Here is a 15,122-nt window from a genome sequence, read left to right as displayed (position 1 = left end):
TCATGAATTCCGGTACTGGTGCTGCCAGAATCCCCACAGTTATTTGTTATAAATGCTTAGGCATCTCTTATAATTTTCTAACATTGTGATATGGATGTTGAACAACCTCTGAACCATGTTGGACTTTACAGGTGCCATTCAATACGGGAGGACAGGAGGAAAAAGGAGGATGAGGAAGAGGAGGCCAGGAGGGAGGAAGCTGCAGCTAGGCTAGTGAGAGAGGCAGAGGAGGCAACCCGACTGGAAATGGATGCAGAGGAAGAGGCGTTGAGGAGAAAGAAAGAGGCAAAGTGGGAGTCCGCGGAGAGGAGGGCGAGGGAGAATGAAGAGGCAAGGCTGAGGCAGGCAGAAAGCGTCAATGAGGAACCTGAGACACAGGAGGAAATAGAGGCACAGGTGGTAGCTGAAAGGACTCTAGATGAGAGCCGGCATTGGGACAAAGTGCCTGTCCAGGACAAGGAGGAGCAGAGGGAGGAAGTGGAAGATGGCGAAGCTGCAGCTAGTTCACCTTCTGAGAAGGTGGAAAAGGGGAATGCCTCTGCAGTCTCCCAGCCTGATAAGGGCAACAGTACACAGGCTGAGGCTGGGCCCCAGCTGGAGGAGGAGAGCCAGGCTGTGGAGGAACAGGAGCAAGCCCACTCCGAGGAGCCCGAGGGGGGGGGGACCACAGAGGCAGCTGCCCCCCACTCACCAGAGAGACACAAGGGGGCTCAGGTGGCTGCGGAGGCTACCCCCTCCGCAGACCCCCAGTCGGGGCAGAAGAAGCTACGTCCTCCCCCCCTCCACAAGGTCACAGCCTCCAGGAGCCAGGAGAAGAGGGAGCTTCGGCGCCAGCGGGGCCTGGAGCACAGCCAGAGAGAGAGTAAGCGGGTCGCCTCGGCATCCACCAAGGAGGAGCCATCCCCTAAGGTCATAGATCAGGAGGCAGCCAGCCGAGCCGAGGAAAAGCCAAAAGGCCGGACGGATAGCAAGGAGATGGACCAGTACACCTTTGTAGCCTGGAAGAAGGACGACAAGGGGAAGAAGGAAGCCAAAGCCACCACCCCTGCTCCTATACGCCCCAGCACCTTACCCCTGAACCCCCCTGAGCCAATGGCTAACAGGAACGGCCATGAGGTCCTGGGTCCAGGCAACCTGACTCGGTACAGCCAACAGGACGCTGTGAAGGAGAAGGCAGAGAAATGGAAGGAGGGGAAGATTGATGTACAACAACCAGAGAGTACCAGTCCTCCTGAGGCCCACAGCAAGGACAGGATAAAAAAATATTCACAGTACGACATTTCATATCCTTCTGATATCTACACTATATCATGTCATATCATTTTTTGATGTCATTGTTTTTGCAACATGAGGAAGGACTGATGATTCCCCCAGTTATGAGCATGAATTTCCCTCATCTCTGTATCGTACTTACTTTATTTCCAGGAGTGTTGGAAACTCGTCATCTTTTGATGCTATGTCCCCTGGATCGGCTGGTGCTATGTCAAACAGAGAGGTAACATGCATGTTGCTCTAGTATTATACCCACCATGTTGTGTGCCTTGCCTTTTCTTATTAACTGTTTTTTTTTCATGAAATATGAGGGCAGCACATCAGATCTGAACAGGCTGAAGCTAGCCAATCACATCCTTCCTGCAAGGCATCTGAATGGAAGCTCAAAGTGTCGTTGTGCTTTTCTGGCTAGGTCAGATCACGTTACCGTAAACGTGCCAAACACAAACGTCGGCTAGCTCGTAGACGCTCGCCTTTTAAGAAAAGTGCAGAAGTGGACTATTGGACCTGCTTCCCTTTGTCCCCTGTGGGCCCAAGCAGGCCCTTGCACTCAAAGTCCATGGATAAGGTATAATCACAAAGCTAGAGCACAGCTTGCCATCTCAGAGAAATTGAGCCCTGCCAGCCAAAGCAAGCCTGGTGCCTCCTCGCACACCTTTGGCTCTTTATCTCTGGACTCCATTTTCTGACCTTTTCTGCCATAGTGTTTAACCCCATCATCATACACTTCCTTAGATGTAACACAGAATATAATAAAGAGACTTAGGAGTGTATACACTTCAGGGTTGGTCAACTCCACAATGAATAACCTTTCTGGTCGACCGTCATGATTTAGCTGTTTCAGCAAGCCATGTGTGTCGTCATGGGCTATTTCACCCAGCAGTTAATCTTCTTTTATCAAATGTCATGTCCATGGCAGCAAAAAAAGAAGTAGTTGTAACGTAGCTACCATTTTACCAGGCTCTTACTGGAAGTGTGTTATTAGACAATGACTTTCCTGTGGATTCCTAACGCAACTCTCATTTTTCAATTGAATGATTCATTTGTTATTTAAATAACAAGTGGTCCTAGATTATTTGTGGACTCAATTTGGCTTTCCCCAAATCCACCACAAAAAAAGGTCAATGTGCTGATGGGAATAAACATTGGTGTATTTTTCAGGTAATAAAATGAGAACGTCATCCATAATTTGTGTATCAATTATGAGAAGTGGTGAACTTTTAAGGTAATTGTCGCCAAGATTGGGTGTTTCTGGAAGTTGTGTAGGTGGGGTTCTCATGGAAGTTTATTGGTTGCTATTTGGTTGGGGCCATTCTTGATTGCTGGAAATGTCATCTCTTTCCTATCACAACTGAAACAAATGATCTATCCCCATTGAGTTTCTAACAAGGCCTTATCTTCTCAAACTGTGCTTTTGAACACCTGCTCAATGGGAAGGGAATTGTGTAGTTTGATTCCTCACATTGTTCTTATTTTTTCTCCCTGTATCACCAGTCTCCTACAGAGGATGGGTCAAAGGGCAGCATGAAGAGGAGGACCCATGACACATCAGGCCACCAGGACACTGTCCATACTCATCCTTCCACCCCAGAGAAGTACGCTGCTTCAGGGAAACTAATGGGAGATATTGTACAGCAGGATGGGGAACAGAATAGTCTTGCCTTGATTCATGGCTGATTCCTTTTGGGTTGTGAAAAGAGACTGGGTTGTACCTAGAATTATTGGTTTTGTTTATTTGATGAGTCATAAGAGCTTTTGGCAGGTCACAGCATAAAACGGTTTGGGAACTAGTGGTGTAGATTAGAACCATACTTGGCCAATATTATGGTTTGATGCCTTGGGTTTTGGATGTCAAATCGCATACTTATGTCCTAAGGGTCTTCCGGATAACCCCAATGCTTGTGTGATGGAAAGAGGCTAATATAGTAACAGTGGAGGAGAACACTTCAGCAGACGATTTTGTCCACCCAGGCGGTCTGAGTCAGATGGCCCATGGGAAAACACTCTTTCTTGTGTAATCAAACTGTCCAGCTCCATGTGGCTTGCTGCACAAACTAGAGTTTCCCATATATAGCTATAGAGACAGATTATTGGATGGGATAAATTCCTTAACTTCATTTACTCTTTCATTAATTCACTTTTTTGAAAATGCTGTGCCATGACAAAGTTATTGGATTGGAAGATTGACTATTGCGCTTTGTTTTGATTTAGCTTTGGATTGTTACCATGGTTCTCAGTGAGCGGAGTTGTAAACCCTGAAAATATGTGGTGCTGGACTGTACCGATGAGAAAATGTAGTACTGTAGTCTTGCATACATAAACCCTCACAGGTCTGCCTCTTGATATTCACACTTCATAAAGATTCAACATTCACATCTCACACATCTGTTCACTAAAACAAAGCATGTTCTATCGAATTCTCATACATGGTGGCAGAAGTGATCTATGTCTGAACAATAGGTGCTCTTGTAATTGTTATACATGTTATTAGGATTAGATGCATTACTCAACTGTGCCTATTTACTATAGTGCAGTCTTGCGCCAAGAGTTAGTCAAACCCATTAAAAAAACATAATACACGTTAATAACCCATGTTAGACTTTGTGCATTTGCGTTGACTGAGTGCGGTTACAGTTTGATTATGCTGTAGACCCTCAGGGTTCCTGAGGAAGATCCTGAAGAAACGTCCCCATAAGGAGCCTCAGACCCCTGACGATGTAGAACTGACCATGGCCCAGGCCCTGATCGAACGAGGAGAAGGTAAGAGGCACCTGGTCGCAGCCTTGAGGGACACCAAATATGTGACCTGACCAGGAAAAACTCTGTCCGAGTTCTACAATAGGTTATACAATAAGGCTCACATTATTTGTGCTGATCTGGTCTGGAATTGTCAGTGGTTTTAATCATGTGAAGGTGCTGGAAAAGTGCAGTGATGTAGGTAGGGGTGATACAGGGTCAGCCACTTCCTGAACATGGGACCCAGAGAGAAGATCCAGGTGTTTGCTTTCAGGGTAAATAATGAGGCAAGTAGGATTAAGCTCTTATCAAAACAAGATAGTTTGGACCTTTCATGAATTTGGCTCTAGCCTCTTGCTATGGCAGTGCATGAGAGTTTGGTGTTTAAGAGTGGTAAAAAGGGATGTTATATCTACAGTGATATGAAGAACCCCGTAAATAAAACTAATTTGGAATGAAGTTAAAAGCTTTCATTTCATGGACAAAACAAAATATATTGAACAAAAATATAAACGCAACATGTAAAGTATTGGTCCCATGTTTCATGAGCTAAAATAAAAGATACCAGAAATGTTCCATACACACATATATTACTTCTCAAATGTTGAGGCCAAATTTGTTTACCTCCTTGTTTGTGGGCATTTCTCCTTTGCCAAGATAATCCATCCACCTGACAGATGTGGCATATCAAGAAGCTGATTAAACAGCATGATCATTACATAGGTGCTCCTTGTGCTGGGGACAAAAGTCACTCAAATGTGCCGTTTTGTCACACAACACAATGCCACAGATGTCTCAAGTTTTGAGCGAGTGCGCAATTGACGTGCTGTCTGTAGGAAAATCCACCAGAGCTGTTGTCAGAGAACTGAATGTTCCTTCATCTAACATAGCCCGCCTCAATATAGTTTTAGAGAATTTGGCAGTACTTCCAACTGGCCTCACAACCAGAGACTACGTATAACCACATCAGCCCAGGACCTACACATCCGGCTCCTACACCTGCATAATTGTCTGAGACCATCCACCCGAAATGCTGATGAAACTGAGGAGTATTTCTGTCTGTAATGAAGCCCTTTTGTGGGTAAAAAAAAAACGTATTCTGATTGGCTGGGCATATGCCCTCCCAGGCCCCCACCCAGTCATGTGAAATCCATAGATTAGGGCCTAATTAATTTATTGACTGATTTTCCTTATATGAACTGTACAGTGGCTTGCAAAATATATTCACCCCTCTTGGCATTTTTCCTACTTTGTTGCCTTACAACCGGGAAGTAAAATGGAATTAAAATTGGGGGGGGGGGGGGTGTTGTATCATTTGATTTACACAACATACCTACTACTTTGAGGATGCAAAATACTTTTTTGTGTGAAACAAACAAGAAATAAGACAAACAGACTAGAGCATTCCAAGACATGTAAATGTTTCCCTTTAAACATGAGTGTAAGCAGTATGCTTAGGGTCATTGTCCTACTGGAAAGTGAACCTACGTCCCAGTCTCAAATCTCTGGAAGACTGAAACAGGTTTCCCTCAAGAATTTCCCTGTATTTAGCGTCATCCTTCAATTCTGACCAGTTCCCCCTGATGGAAAACATCCCCACAGCATGATGCTGCCACCACCATGATTCACTGTGGGGATGGTATTCTCGGGGTGATGGGAGGTGTTGGGTTTGCGGCAGACGTAGCGTTTTCCTTGATGGCCAAAAAGCAACATTTTAGTCTCATCTGACCAGAGTACCTTTTTTCATTTGTTCGGGGAGTCTCCCACATGTCCCTTTTTGGCGAACGCCATATGTGTTCGCCAATGTCTTTTTCTGTCCACTCTTCCGTAAAGCCCAGCTCTGTGGAGTGTAGTGCTTTGTGGTCCTATGGACAGATACTCCAATCTCCGCTGTGGAGCTTTGCAGCTCCTGCAGGGTTTTCTTTGTTGCCGCTCTGATTAATGCCCTCCTAGCCTGGTCTGCGGGTTTTCGTGGGTGGCCCTCTCTTGGCAGGTTTGTTGTGGTGCTTAATAATAATTTATTTAATGGTGCTCCGTGGGATGTTCAAAGTTTCAGAACTTTTGTTTTATAACCCAACCCTGATCACTACTTCTCCACAACTTTGTCCCTGACCAGTTTGGAGAGTTCCTTGGTCTTCATGGTGCCGCTTAGTGGTGTTGCAGACTTTGGGTTTTTCAGAACAGGTGTGCGTACACACACGTGTGTGTGTGTGTCTATATATATATAGATATAGATATAGATATAGATAGATAGAGATATATAAACACACACACACACACACACAGTGCCTTGCGAAAGTATTCGGCCCCCTTGAACTTTGCGACCTTTTGCCACATTTCAGGCTTCAAACATAAAGATATAAAACTATTTTTTTGAAGAATCAACAACAAGTGGGACACAATCATGAAGTGGAATGACATTTATTGGATATTTCAAACTTTTTTAACAAATCAAAAACTGAAGAATTGGGCGTGCAAAATTATTCAGCCCCCTTAAGTTAATACTTTGTAGCACCAAAGTTCAAGGGGGCCGAATACTTTCGCAAGGCACTATATATATATTGCACACATGTTGACTGTATTTAACTAATAATGTGACTTCTGAAGATAATTGGTTACACCAGATCTTATTTAGGGACTTCATAGCAAAGGCATGAATACATATGCACGCACCACATTTCCGTTTTTGATTTTTTTTTGGAACAAGCTATTTTTTTTCCATTTCACTTCACCAATTTGGACTATTTTGTGTATGTCCATTACATGAAATCAAAATCAATTTAAATTGCAGTTTGTAATGCAACAAAATAGGAAAAACGCCAAGGGGGATGAATACTTTTGCAAGGCACTGTAACTCAGTGAAATTGTTAATTCTTACATGTTGCATTTATATTTTTGTTCACTATATATAAAATGCGCCCAGGTCCCATCAATCTACATTTTACAGCTTGTTGTACTTCCTAGTTTTAGAGCTTTGATGGCTGTCAGATTCTACAGAAAAGTTAGAAATCTTTATTCCAAGCACTGTTTGTTTTCAAATAATGTATTATGGTATTTGTACATATTGACAACACTGCTCTCTCTCTCTTCCACACAACACCACCTGTCACACATCCCTCTCCCACCCAGACCCGGCTAGTGGAGGTCGGGCGGTGAGCCGGAACCCCACCATCAAGATCAGCCGGGCCACACGGGTCTCAGAGCAGTGGAACGCCTCACTGGACCGGGAGATTACCAACTCCAACGAGCTCCGACATCTGGATGAGTTCCTGGGGAATCAGGTCGGACCGCTTTTCTGCTTCTTCATACAGCTAAGGCCTAACTGTTATGAGGGTTATTCTCCGTGACACACCTTGTGTAGTTTCCAGATGCATAGAGCTAAAATACACTTATTGTATGCTCCGATATTTTCAATTGACCACATGTTTAATCTCTCTGTAGGTGAATGACTTCCGCTCCAGGGGGAAGCAGTTGTCGGCAACCGAGCACATCTTCGTCACAGCCACCATGCAGTTCAGAGAGACCATCAAGGGAATGTACTCTCTCCCAGTATGTGGACACACACACTCACACACTATGGATTATGAATGGGTGATGCTTTATGCATTTCTGACTCTCTCTTTCTCTCCCGTGGTGGACAGAAACCCCACATTGGCTACAACGGTCTGATGCGTGGCTACCAGAACAAGGTGATCAGCCTGGCCGGAGACAAGCAGAAGGGTGAGGTGCAGCTGGTGGTCAACCTCTTTCAGTCTGTCCTGGACGGCTTCATACGGGGAGAGATCAAGAAGGAGGAGGCAGAACCAGCTAAGGTGAACTTGCTTATTTTGTCATAGGGCTATTATCAATGTTTTTTCTGCGTCAAAAAGAGGCTTGACTTAGGTGGTGGGTGTGATAGGGGGCGTGACAATCTACCCATCAGCGCGGCTGAACATTTTAAAGGCCACCATCTTGGTGGTGTAGGCATTTAAGGCAATTTCCTGCAATTCTTCACATTTTGCCATGGAGCGGAGAGAAAATTTTGCAGTTTTCAAGCTAATTTCCTGCATTTTGCTATGGCTAATGCTGTGTTCTTTTGCTCAAATAGAAAAACAAAATCAAAACCATTAGTCATCAAAACAATTTAAGGCTTTTGTAATGACCAGTGCCTCGCTGTATGATAAACACAGCATTGATTGATATATGGGTTAAATAAATTGGGTATTGATGTGTTTGTCTGTGTTTCAGCCTGATAAAACTCGGAAGAAGAGGCGCAAAAAATACAAGAGTGTAAGTACAAAGGATCCGCCCTAAAATCTTTCCACTTTGTTCTCAATATGGCACGAAACAGGTAACTGCCAAAATAAAGGAAACACCAACATAGTGTCTCAATAGGGCGTTAGGGCACCACGAGCCAGAACACCTTCAATGCACCTTGGCATAGATTCTACAAGTGTCTGGAACTCTATTGGAGGGATGCGACACCATTCTTCCATTTAAATGTGGTGTTTTGTTGACGGGAAAATGCTGTCTCAGGCACCACTTCAGAATCTCCCATAAGTGTTAAATTGGGTTGAGATCTGGTGACTGAGATGGCCATGGCAAATGGTTTACATTGTTTTCATGCTCATCAAACCATTCAGGGACCATTCGGGCCCCGTGGATGGGGGCATTGTCATCCTATAGGGGCATTGCCATGGTAGCCAAAACAATGGCCTGCCCAGAATTTTTATACATGACCCTAAGTGTGATATTAATTGCTTAATTAACTCAGGAACCAGACCTGTGTGGAAGCAACTGCTAATTTACTCAAGTGTTTCCATTATGTTTGGCAAGTACCTGTATGTATTCAAAGAAATTACTCTAAAGATTTATATCAATTGTCCTGTGGTTATGGTTTAGATGGAGAACCCTTTGGACCATGTGTTCAGCACGTACCAGGTTAACATCATGCAGTCCTGTGACCAGTGCAGCTCCTATATCTGGGGCATGGAGAAAGCCTGCATGTGTAGCTGTGAGTACCACACACACACAAATATTCAGACAATATTTAAGTAACAAGTACGACACTCCAAATGATTGATGTGAATGTTGAGAATAGTTTTTACATTCTTCTGAGCCCCACCGTGAACTCAAATGCTAAGATAATATTTGTATTCCTCCAGATTGCAAGATGGTGTGCCACAAGAAGTGCCTCTGCAAAATTGTCACAGACTGCTCCACGTTTTGTGTCAAAAAGGTAAACTTTTTAATCTCATTGTTAGACCATGATTTAGGTTGGCTGATGTCAAGTCAGGATTGGTCCCTATGTTACTCCTATGTGACTAAGCTGCCACTGATGGTTGACGTCTGTATGCAGAGTGATGAGGAGTCTGGGGGCCTGCACTTTGGGGTGCGAGTCTGTCTCCTGACCAGCGACAAAAACACTGTTCCCATGGTGCTGGAGATGATGCTGGAGCACGTGGAGATGAACGGCCTGTACACGGAGGGGATCTACCGCAAGTCTGGCTCTGCCAACCGCATGAAGGAGCTCCACCAGCTAATGGAGACTGGTAAGGACCAGCCATAGCATAAACAGTATAGCAGCGCTTTCAAGAGAGCTACAAAGATATTGAAGGCTAACACTTGAAGGGTTCTATGTAAGACGTACTTAACATGTAAGCACCAGCGTGTTTGTTTTAGTTCATAATGCCTAAAGATCTTATTTATGACGTAAGAATGCCTCTTCATGTTCCCATTCCATGACTTGTGTAATGGTTGATGTTGTGTGGCAGACCCCCACGCTGTGTGCCTGGAGGACTACCCCATCCACACAGTGACGGGGCTGGTCAAACAGTGGCTGAGGGAGCTGCCTGACCCCCTCATGACCTTCATTCATTACAATGACTTCCTTCGGGCCGTAGGTGAGTCCTGTTATAACGCTAGGTTTAGACAAAACTCTGCCCCGCTATAGACCATGGCCCTTCTCCAGGATTGAGAGAGATGGCTACTCTTTTCTTCTTCAGCCCCTATATCAGCTCATGTGGGTTATGCTCTCCTTTGTATATTCTACTGAGCTATTCTACTGCATGTTGAAATGTGGTGTAATATTGTCGAGTGCCATTGCGGTACATTTGTTGTTGATCCAAAATGTTGGTACTTTTCTCCTCCAGAACATCCTGAAAAGCAAGAACAGCTACATGCCATCTACAAAGTGTTGGAACAACTCCCCACCGCATGCTTCAACACCTTGGAAAGGCTCGTCTTCCATCTAGTCAGGTGCGATACTCATGGCCGGGGCTCTCGATTGGTTGAATAAAGGATTAATGACAAAAAACACCATGCTCAGTGTATGTTGCTGGACGAATACAATTTTGAAAGGACACATTTTTCCCCTCAAACATGAGTAACGTTTATTTCCTCTCCCAGAGTGTCTAAGGAGGAGTCTCACAACCGCATGTCTCCCAACTCCCTGGCCATCGTGTTTGCCCCCTGCATCCTCCGCTGTCCAGACAGCGCCGACCCGCTCATGAGCATGAGGGACGTGGCCAAGACCACCACGTAAGTCTCTCTCTGATCACTGCATAGACCGGAACCACTGTTACTTTATATATCTGGAACAAATGTTTAAATAATTTAAAATAAGCATCTACAATCCAAAATTAAATCTAGAATTGGCTTCCTATTTCGCAACAAAGCATCCTTCACTCATGCTGCCAAACGTACCCTCGTAAAACTGACTATCCTACCGATCCTTGACTCTGTCATTTACAAAATAGCCTCCAACACTCAGCAAATTGGATGCAGTCTATCACAGTGCCATCCGTTTTGTCACCAAAGCCCCAAATACTACCCACCACTGTGCCCTGTAAAATCAAATCAAATTGTATTTGTCACATACACATGGTTAGCAGATGTTAATGCGAGTGTAGCGAAATGCTTGTGCTTCCAGTTCCGACAATGCAGTAATAACCAACAAGTAATCTAACTAAAAATTCCAAAACTAATATCTTATACACAGTGTAAGGGGATAAAGAATATGTACATAAAGATATGAATGAGTGATGGTGCAGAGCAGCATAGGCAAGATACAGTAGATGGTATCGAGTACAGTATATACATATGAGATGAGTATGTAAACAAAGTGGCATAGTTAAAGTGGCTAGTGATACATGTATTACATAAGGATGCAGTAGATGATAGAGTACAGTATATACGTATACATATGAGATGAATAATGTAGGGTATGTAAACATTATATTAGGTAGCATTGTTTAAAGTGGCTAGTGATATATCCTTTCCCATCAATTCCCATTATTGTAGTGGCTGGAGTTGAGTCAGTGTGTTGGCAGCAGCCACTCAATGTTAGTGGTTGCTGTTTAACAGTCTGATGGCCTTGAGATAGAAGCTGTTTTTCAGTCTCTCGGTCCCAGCATTGATGCACCTGTACTGACCTCGCCTTCTGGATGATAGCGGGGTGAACAGGCAGTGGCTCGGGTGGTTGATGTCCTTGATGATCTTTATGGCCTTCCTGTAACATCGGGTGGTGTAGGTGTCCTGGAGAGCAGGTAGTTTGACCCCGGTGATACGTTGTGCAGACCTCACTACCCTCTGGAGAGCCTTACGGTTGTGGGCGGAGCAGTTGCCGTACCAGGCGGTGATGCAGCCCGCCAGGATGCTCTCGATTGTGCATCTGTAGACGTTTGTGAGTGTTTTTGGTGACCAGCCGAATTTCTTCAGCCTCCTGAGGTTTAAGAGGCGCTGCTGCGCCTTCTTCACGATGCTGTCTGTGTGAATGGACCAATTTAGTTTGATGTGTATGCCGAGGAACTTAAATCTTACTACCTTCTCCACTACTGTTCCATCGATGTGGATAGGGGGGTGTTCCCTCTGCTGTTTCCTGAAGTCCACAATCATCTCCTTAGTTTTGTTGACGTTGAGTGTGAGGTTATTGTCCTGACACCACACTCCGAGGGCCATCACCTCCTCCCTGTAGGCCGTCTCGTCGTTGTTGGTAATCAAGCCTACCACTGTTGTGTTGTCCGCAAACTTGATGATTGAGTTGGAGGCGTGCGTTGCCGCGCAGTCGTGGGTGAACAGGGAGTACAGGAGAGGGCTCAGAACGCACCCTTGTGGGGCCCCAGTGTTGAGGATTAGCGGGGAGGAGATGTTGTTACCTACCCTCACCACCTGGGGGCGGCCCGTCAGGAAGTCCAGTTCCCCAGTTGCACAGGGCGGGGTCGAGACCCAGGGTCTCGAGCTTGATGACGAGCTTGGAGGGTACTATGGTGTTAAATGCCGAGCTGTAGTCGATGTACAGCATTCTCACATAGGTATTCCTCTTGTCCAGATGGGTTAGGGCAGTGTGCAGTGTGGTTGAGATTGCGTCGTCTGTGGACCTATTTGGGCGGTAAGCAAATTGGAGTTGGTCTAGGGTGTCAGGTAGGGTGGAGGTGATATGGTCCTTGACTAGTCTCTCAAAGCACTTCATGATGACGGAAGTGAGTGCTACGGGGCGGTAGTCGTTTAGCTCAGTTACCTTAGCTGTCTTGGGAACAGGAACAATGGTGGCCCTCTTGAAGCATGTGGGAACAGCAGACTGGTTTAGGGATTGATTGAATATGTCCGTAAACACACCAGCCAGCTGGTCTGCGCATGCTCTGAGGGCGCGGCTGGGGATGCCGTCTGGGCCTGCAGCCTTGCGAGGGTTAACACGTTTAAATGTTTTACTCACCTCGGCTGCAGTGAAGGAGAGACCGCATGTTTCCGTTGCAGGCTGTGTCAGTGGCACTGTATTGTCCTCAAAGCGGGCAAAAAAGTTATTTAGTCTGCCTGGGAGCAAGACATCCTGGTCCGTGACTGGGCTGGATTTCTTCTTGTAGTCCGTGATTGACTGTAGACCCTGCCACATACCTCTTGTGTCTGAGCCGTTGAATTGAGATTCTACTTTGTCTCTATACTGACGCTTAGCTTGTTTGATAGCCTTACGGAGGGAATAGCTGCACTGTTTGTATTCGGTCATGTTACCAGTCACCTTGCTCTGATTAAAAGCAGTGGTTCGCGCTTTCAGTTTCACGCGAATGCTGCCATCAATCCACGGTTGCTGGTTAGGGAATGTTTTAATCGTTGCTATGGGAACGACATCTTCAACGCACGTTCTAATGAACTCGCACACCGAATCTGCATATTCGTCAATGTTGTTGCCTGACGCAATACGAAACATGTCCCAGTCCACGTGATGGAAGCAGTCTTGGAGTGTGGAATCAGCTTGGTCGGACCAGCGTTTGACAGACCTCAGCGTGGGAGCTTCTTGTTTTAGTTTCTGTCTGTAGGCAGGGATCACCAAAATGGAGTCGTGGTCAGCTTTTCCGAAAGGGGGGCGGGGCAGGGCCTTATATGCGTCGCGGAAGTTAGAATAACAGTGATCCAAGGTTTTGCCAGCCCTGGTGGCGCAATCGATATGCTGATACATTTTAGGGAGTCTTGTTTTCAGATTAACCTTGTTAAAATCCCCAGCAACAATGAATGCAGCCTCAGGATGTATGGATTCCAGTTTGCAAAGAGTCAAATAAAGTTCGTTCAGAGCCATCGATGTGTCTGCTTGGGGGGGAATATATACGGCTGTGATTATAATCGAAGAGAATTCTCTTGGTAGATAATGCGGTCTACATTTGATTGTGAGGAATTCTAAATCAGGTGAACAGAAGGATTTGAGTTCCTGTATGTTTCTGTGATCACACCACGTCTCGTTAGCCATAAGGCATACGCCCCCACCACTCTTCTTACCAGAAAGGTGTTTGTTTCTGTCGGAGCGATGTGTGGAGAAACCCGCTGGCTGCACCGCATCTGAGAGCGTCTCTCCAGTGAGCCATGTTTCCGTGAAGCAAAGAACGTTAGTCTCTGATGTCCCTCTGGAATGTTACCCTTGCTCGGATTTCATCAACCTTGTTGTCATTAGACTGGACATTGGCGAGAAGAATGCTAGGAAGTGGGGCACGATGTGCCCGTCTCCGTAGTCTGACCAGAAGACCGCCTCGTTTCCCTCTTTTACGAAGTCGTTTTTTTGGGTCGCCGGCTGGGATCCATTCCGTTGTCCTGGTTGAAAGGCAGAACACAGGATCCGCTTCGCGAAAGTCATATTCTTGGTCGTACTGATGGTGAGTTGACGCTGATCTTATATTCAGTAGTTCTTCTCGACTGTATGTAATGAAACCTAAGATGACCTGGGGTACTAATGTAAGAAATAACACGTAAAAAAACAAAAAACTGCATAGTTTCCTAGGAACGCGAAGCGAGGCGGCCATCTCTGTCGGCGCCGGAAGTTCTCATTGGCTGGCCCTCGCTTCATATTCATTGCCAAACCCACTGGCTCCAGGTCATCTTAGTCTTTGATGGGTGAAGCTCCGCCTTATCTCAGCTCACTGGTCACCATAGCAGCATCCACCCGTAGCACGCGCTCCAGCAGGTATATTTCACTGGTCACCCCCAAAGCCACTTCCTCCTTCAGCCGCCTTTCCTTCCAATTCTCTGCTGCCAATGACTGGAACAAACTGCAAAAATAACTGAAGCTGGAGACTCATATCTCCCTCACTAGCTTTAAGCACAAGCTGTCAGAGCAGCTCACAGATCACTGCAACTGTACATAGCCCATCTGTAAATAGTCCGTCCAACTACCTCATCCCCATCCTGTTATTTATTTTTGCTCCTTTGCACCCCAGTATCTCTACTTGCACACTCATCTTCTGCACATCAATAACTCCAGTGTTTAATTGCTATATTGTAATTATTTCGCCACTATGGCCTATTTATTGCCGTACCTCCCTTATCTTACCTCATTTGCACACACTGTATATAGACTTTTTCTATTGTATTATTGACTATATGTTTGTTTATTCCATGTGTAACTCTGTTTGTGTCGCACTGCTTTGCTTTATCTTGGCCAAGTTGCAGTTGTAAATGAACTAGCCTACCTGGTTCTCAACTAGCCTACCTAGTTAAATAAAGGTGAAATTAAAAAAAGGTGGCAAGAAATACAATAAGATAAATGGTCCATTTTAGAATGAATTTGATTGATCTCAACCCTCGTCTTTGCTGTTATCATCAAGTGATCATTTTGTTCAGGCAACTAGGTAGGACACTCTCTATGAAGAACAATG

The 15,122-nt window shown here is 45.2% G+C and overlaps 1 protein-coding gene across 8 annotated transcripts in view; it reads left to right on the top strand.

Annotated features, from left to right (window-relative positions):
- Positions 1-15,122, top strand: part of si:zfos-588f8.1 — a 95,936-nt gene that overhangs the window by 78,219 nt on the left and 2,595 nt on the right. For 7 of the 8 annotated variants that reach the window (XM_064934942.1, XM_064934945.1, XM_064934941.1 and 4 more), the window contains 15 exons: positions 132-1,271; positions 1,426-1,495; positions 1,685-1,840; positions 2,767-2,867; positions 3,923-4,032; positions 7,138-7,289; positions 7,450-7,557; positions 7,650-7,820; positions 8,236-8,277; positions 8,890-9,001; positions 9,153-9,226; positions 9,347-9,539; positions 9,762-9,890; positions 10,140-10,245; positions 10,396-10,527. In XM_064934942.1, the coding sequence (XP_064791014.1) occupies positions 132-1,271; positions 1,426-1,495; positions 1,685-1,840; positions 2,767-2,867; positions 3,923-4,032; positions 7,138-7,289; positions 7,450-7,557; positions 7,650-7,820; positions 8,236-8,277; positions 8,890-9,001; positions 9,153-9,226; positions 9,347-9,539; positions 9,762-9,890; positions 10,140-10,245; positions 10,396-10,527 (2,796 nt within the window). The remainder of the gene's footprint in view (positions 1-131; positions 1,272-1,425; positions 1,496-1,684; positions 1,841-2,766; positions 2,868-3,922; positions 4,033-7,137; positions 7,290-7,449; positions 7,558-7,649; positions 7,821-8,235; positions 8,278-8,889; positions 9,002-9,152; positions 9,227-9,346; positions 9,540-9,761; positions 9,891-10,139; positions 10,246-10,395; positions 10,528-15,122) is intronic. The other variant, XM_064934948.1, reaches the window with a different exon arrangement.

This window comes from Oncorhynchus masou, chromosome 24 (genome assembly GCF_036934945.1).
Source record: "Oncorhynchus masou masou isolate Uvic2021 chromosome 24, UVic_Omas_1.1, whole genome shotgun sequence".
NCBI classification, from domain to species: Eukaryota; Metazoa; Chordata; class Actinopteri; order Salmoniformes; family Salmonidae; genus Oncorhynchus; species Oncorhynchus masou.
This window is presented reverse-complemented; position numbering and strand designations above follow the sequence as displayed.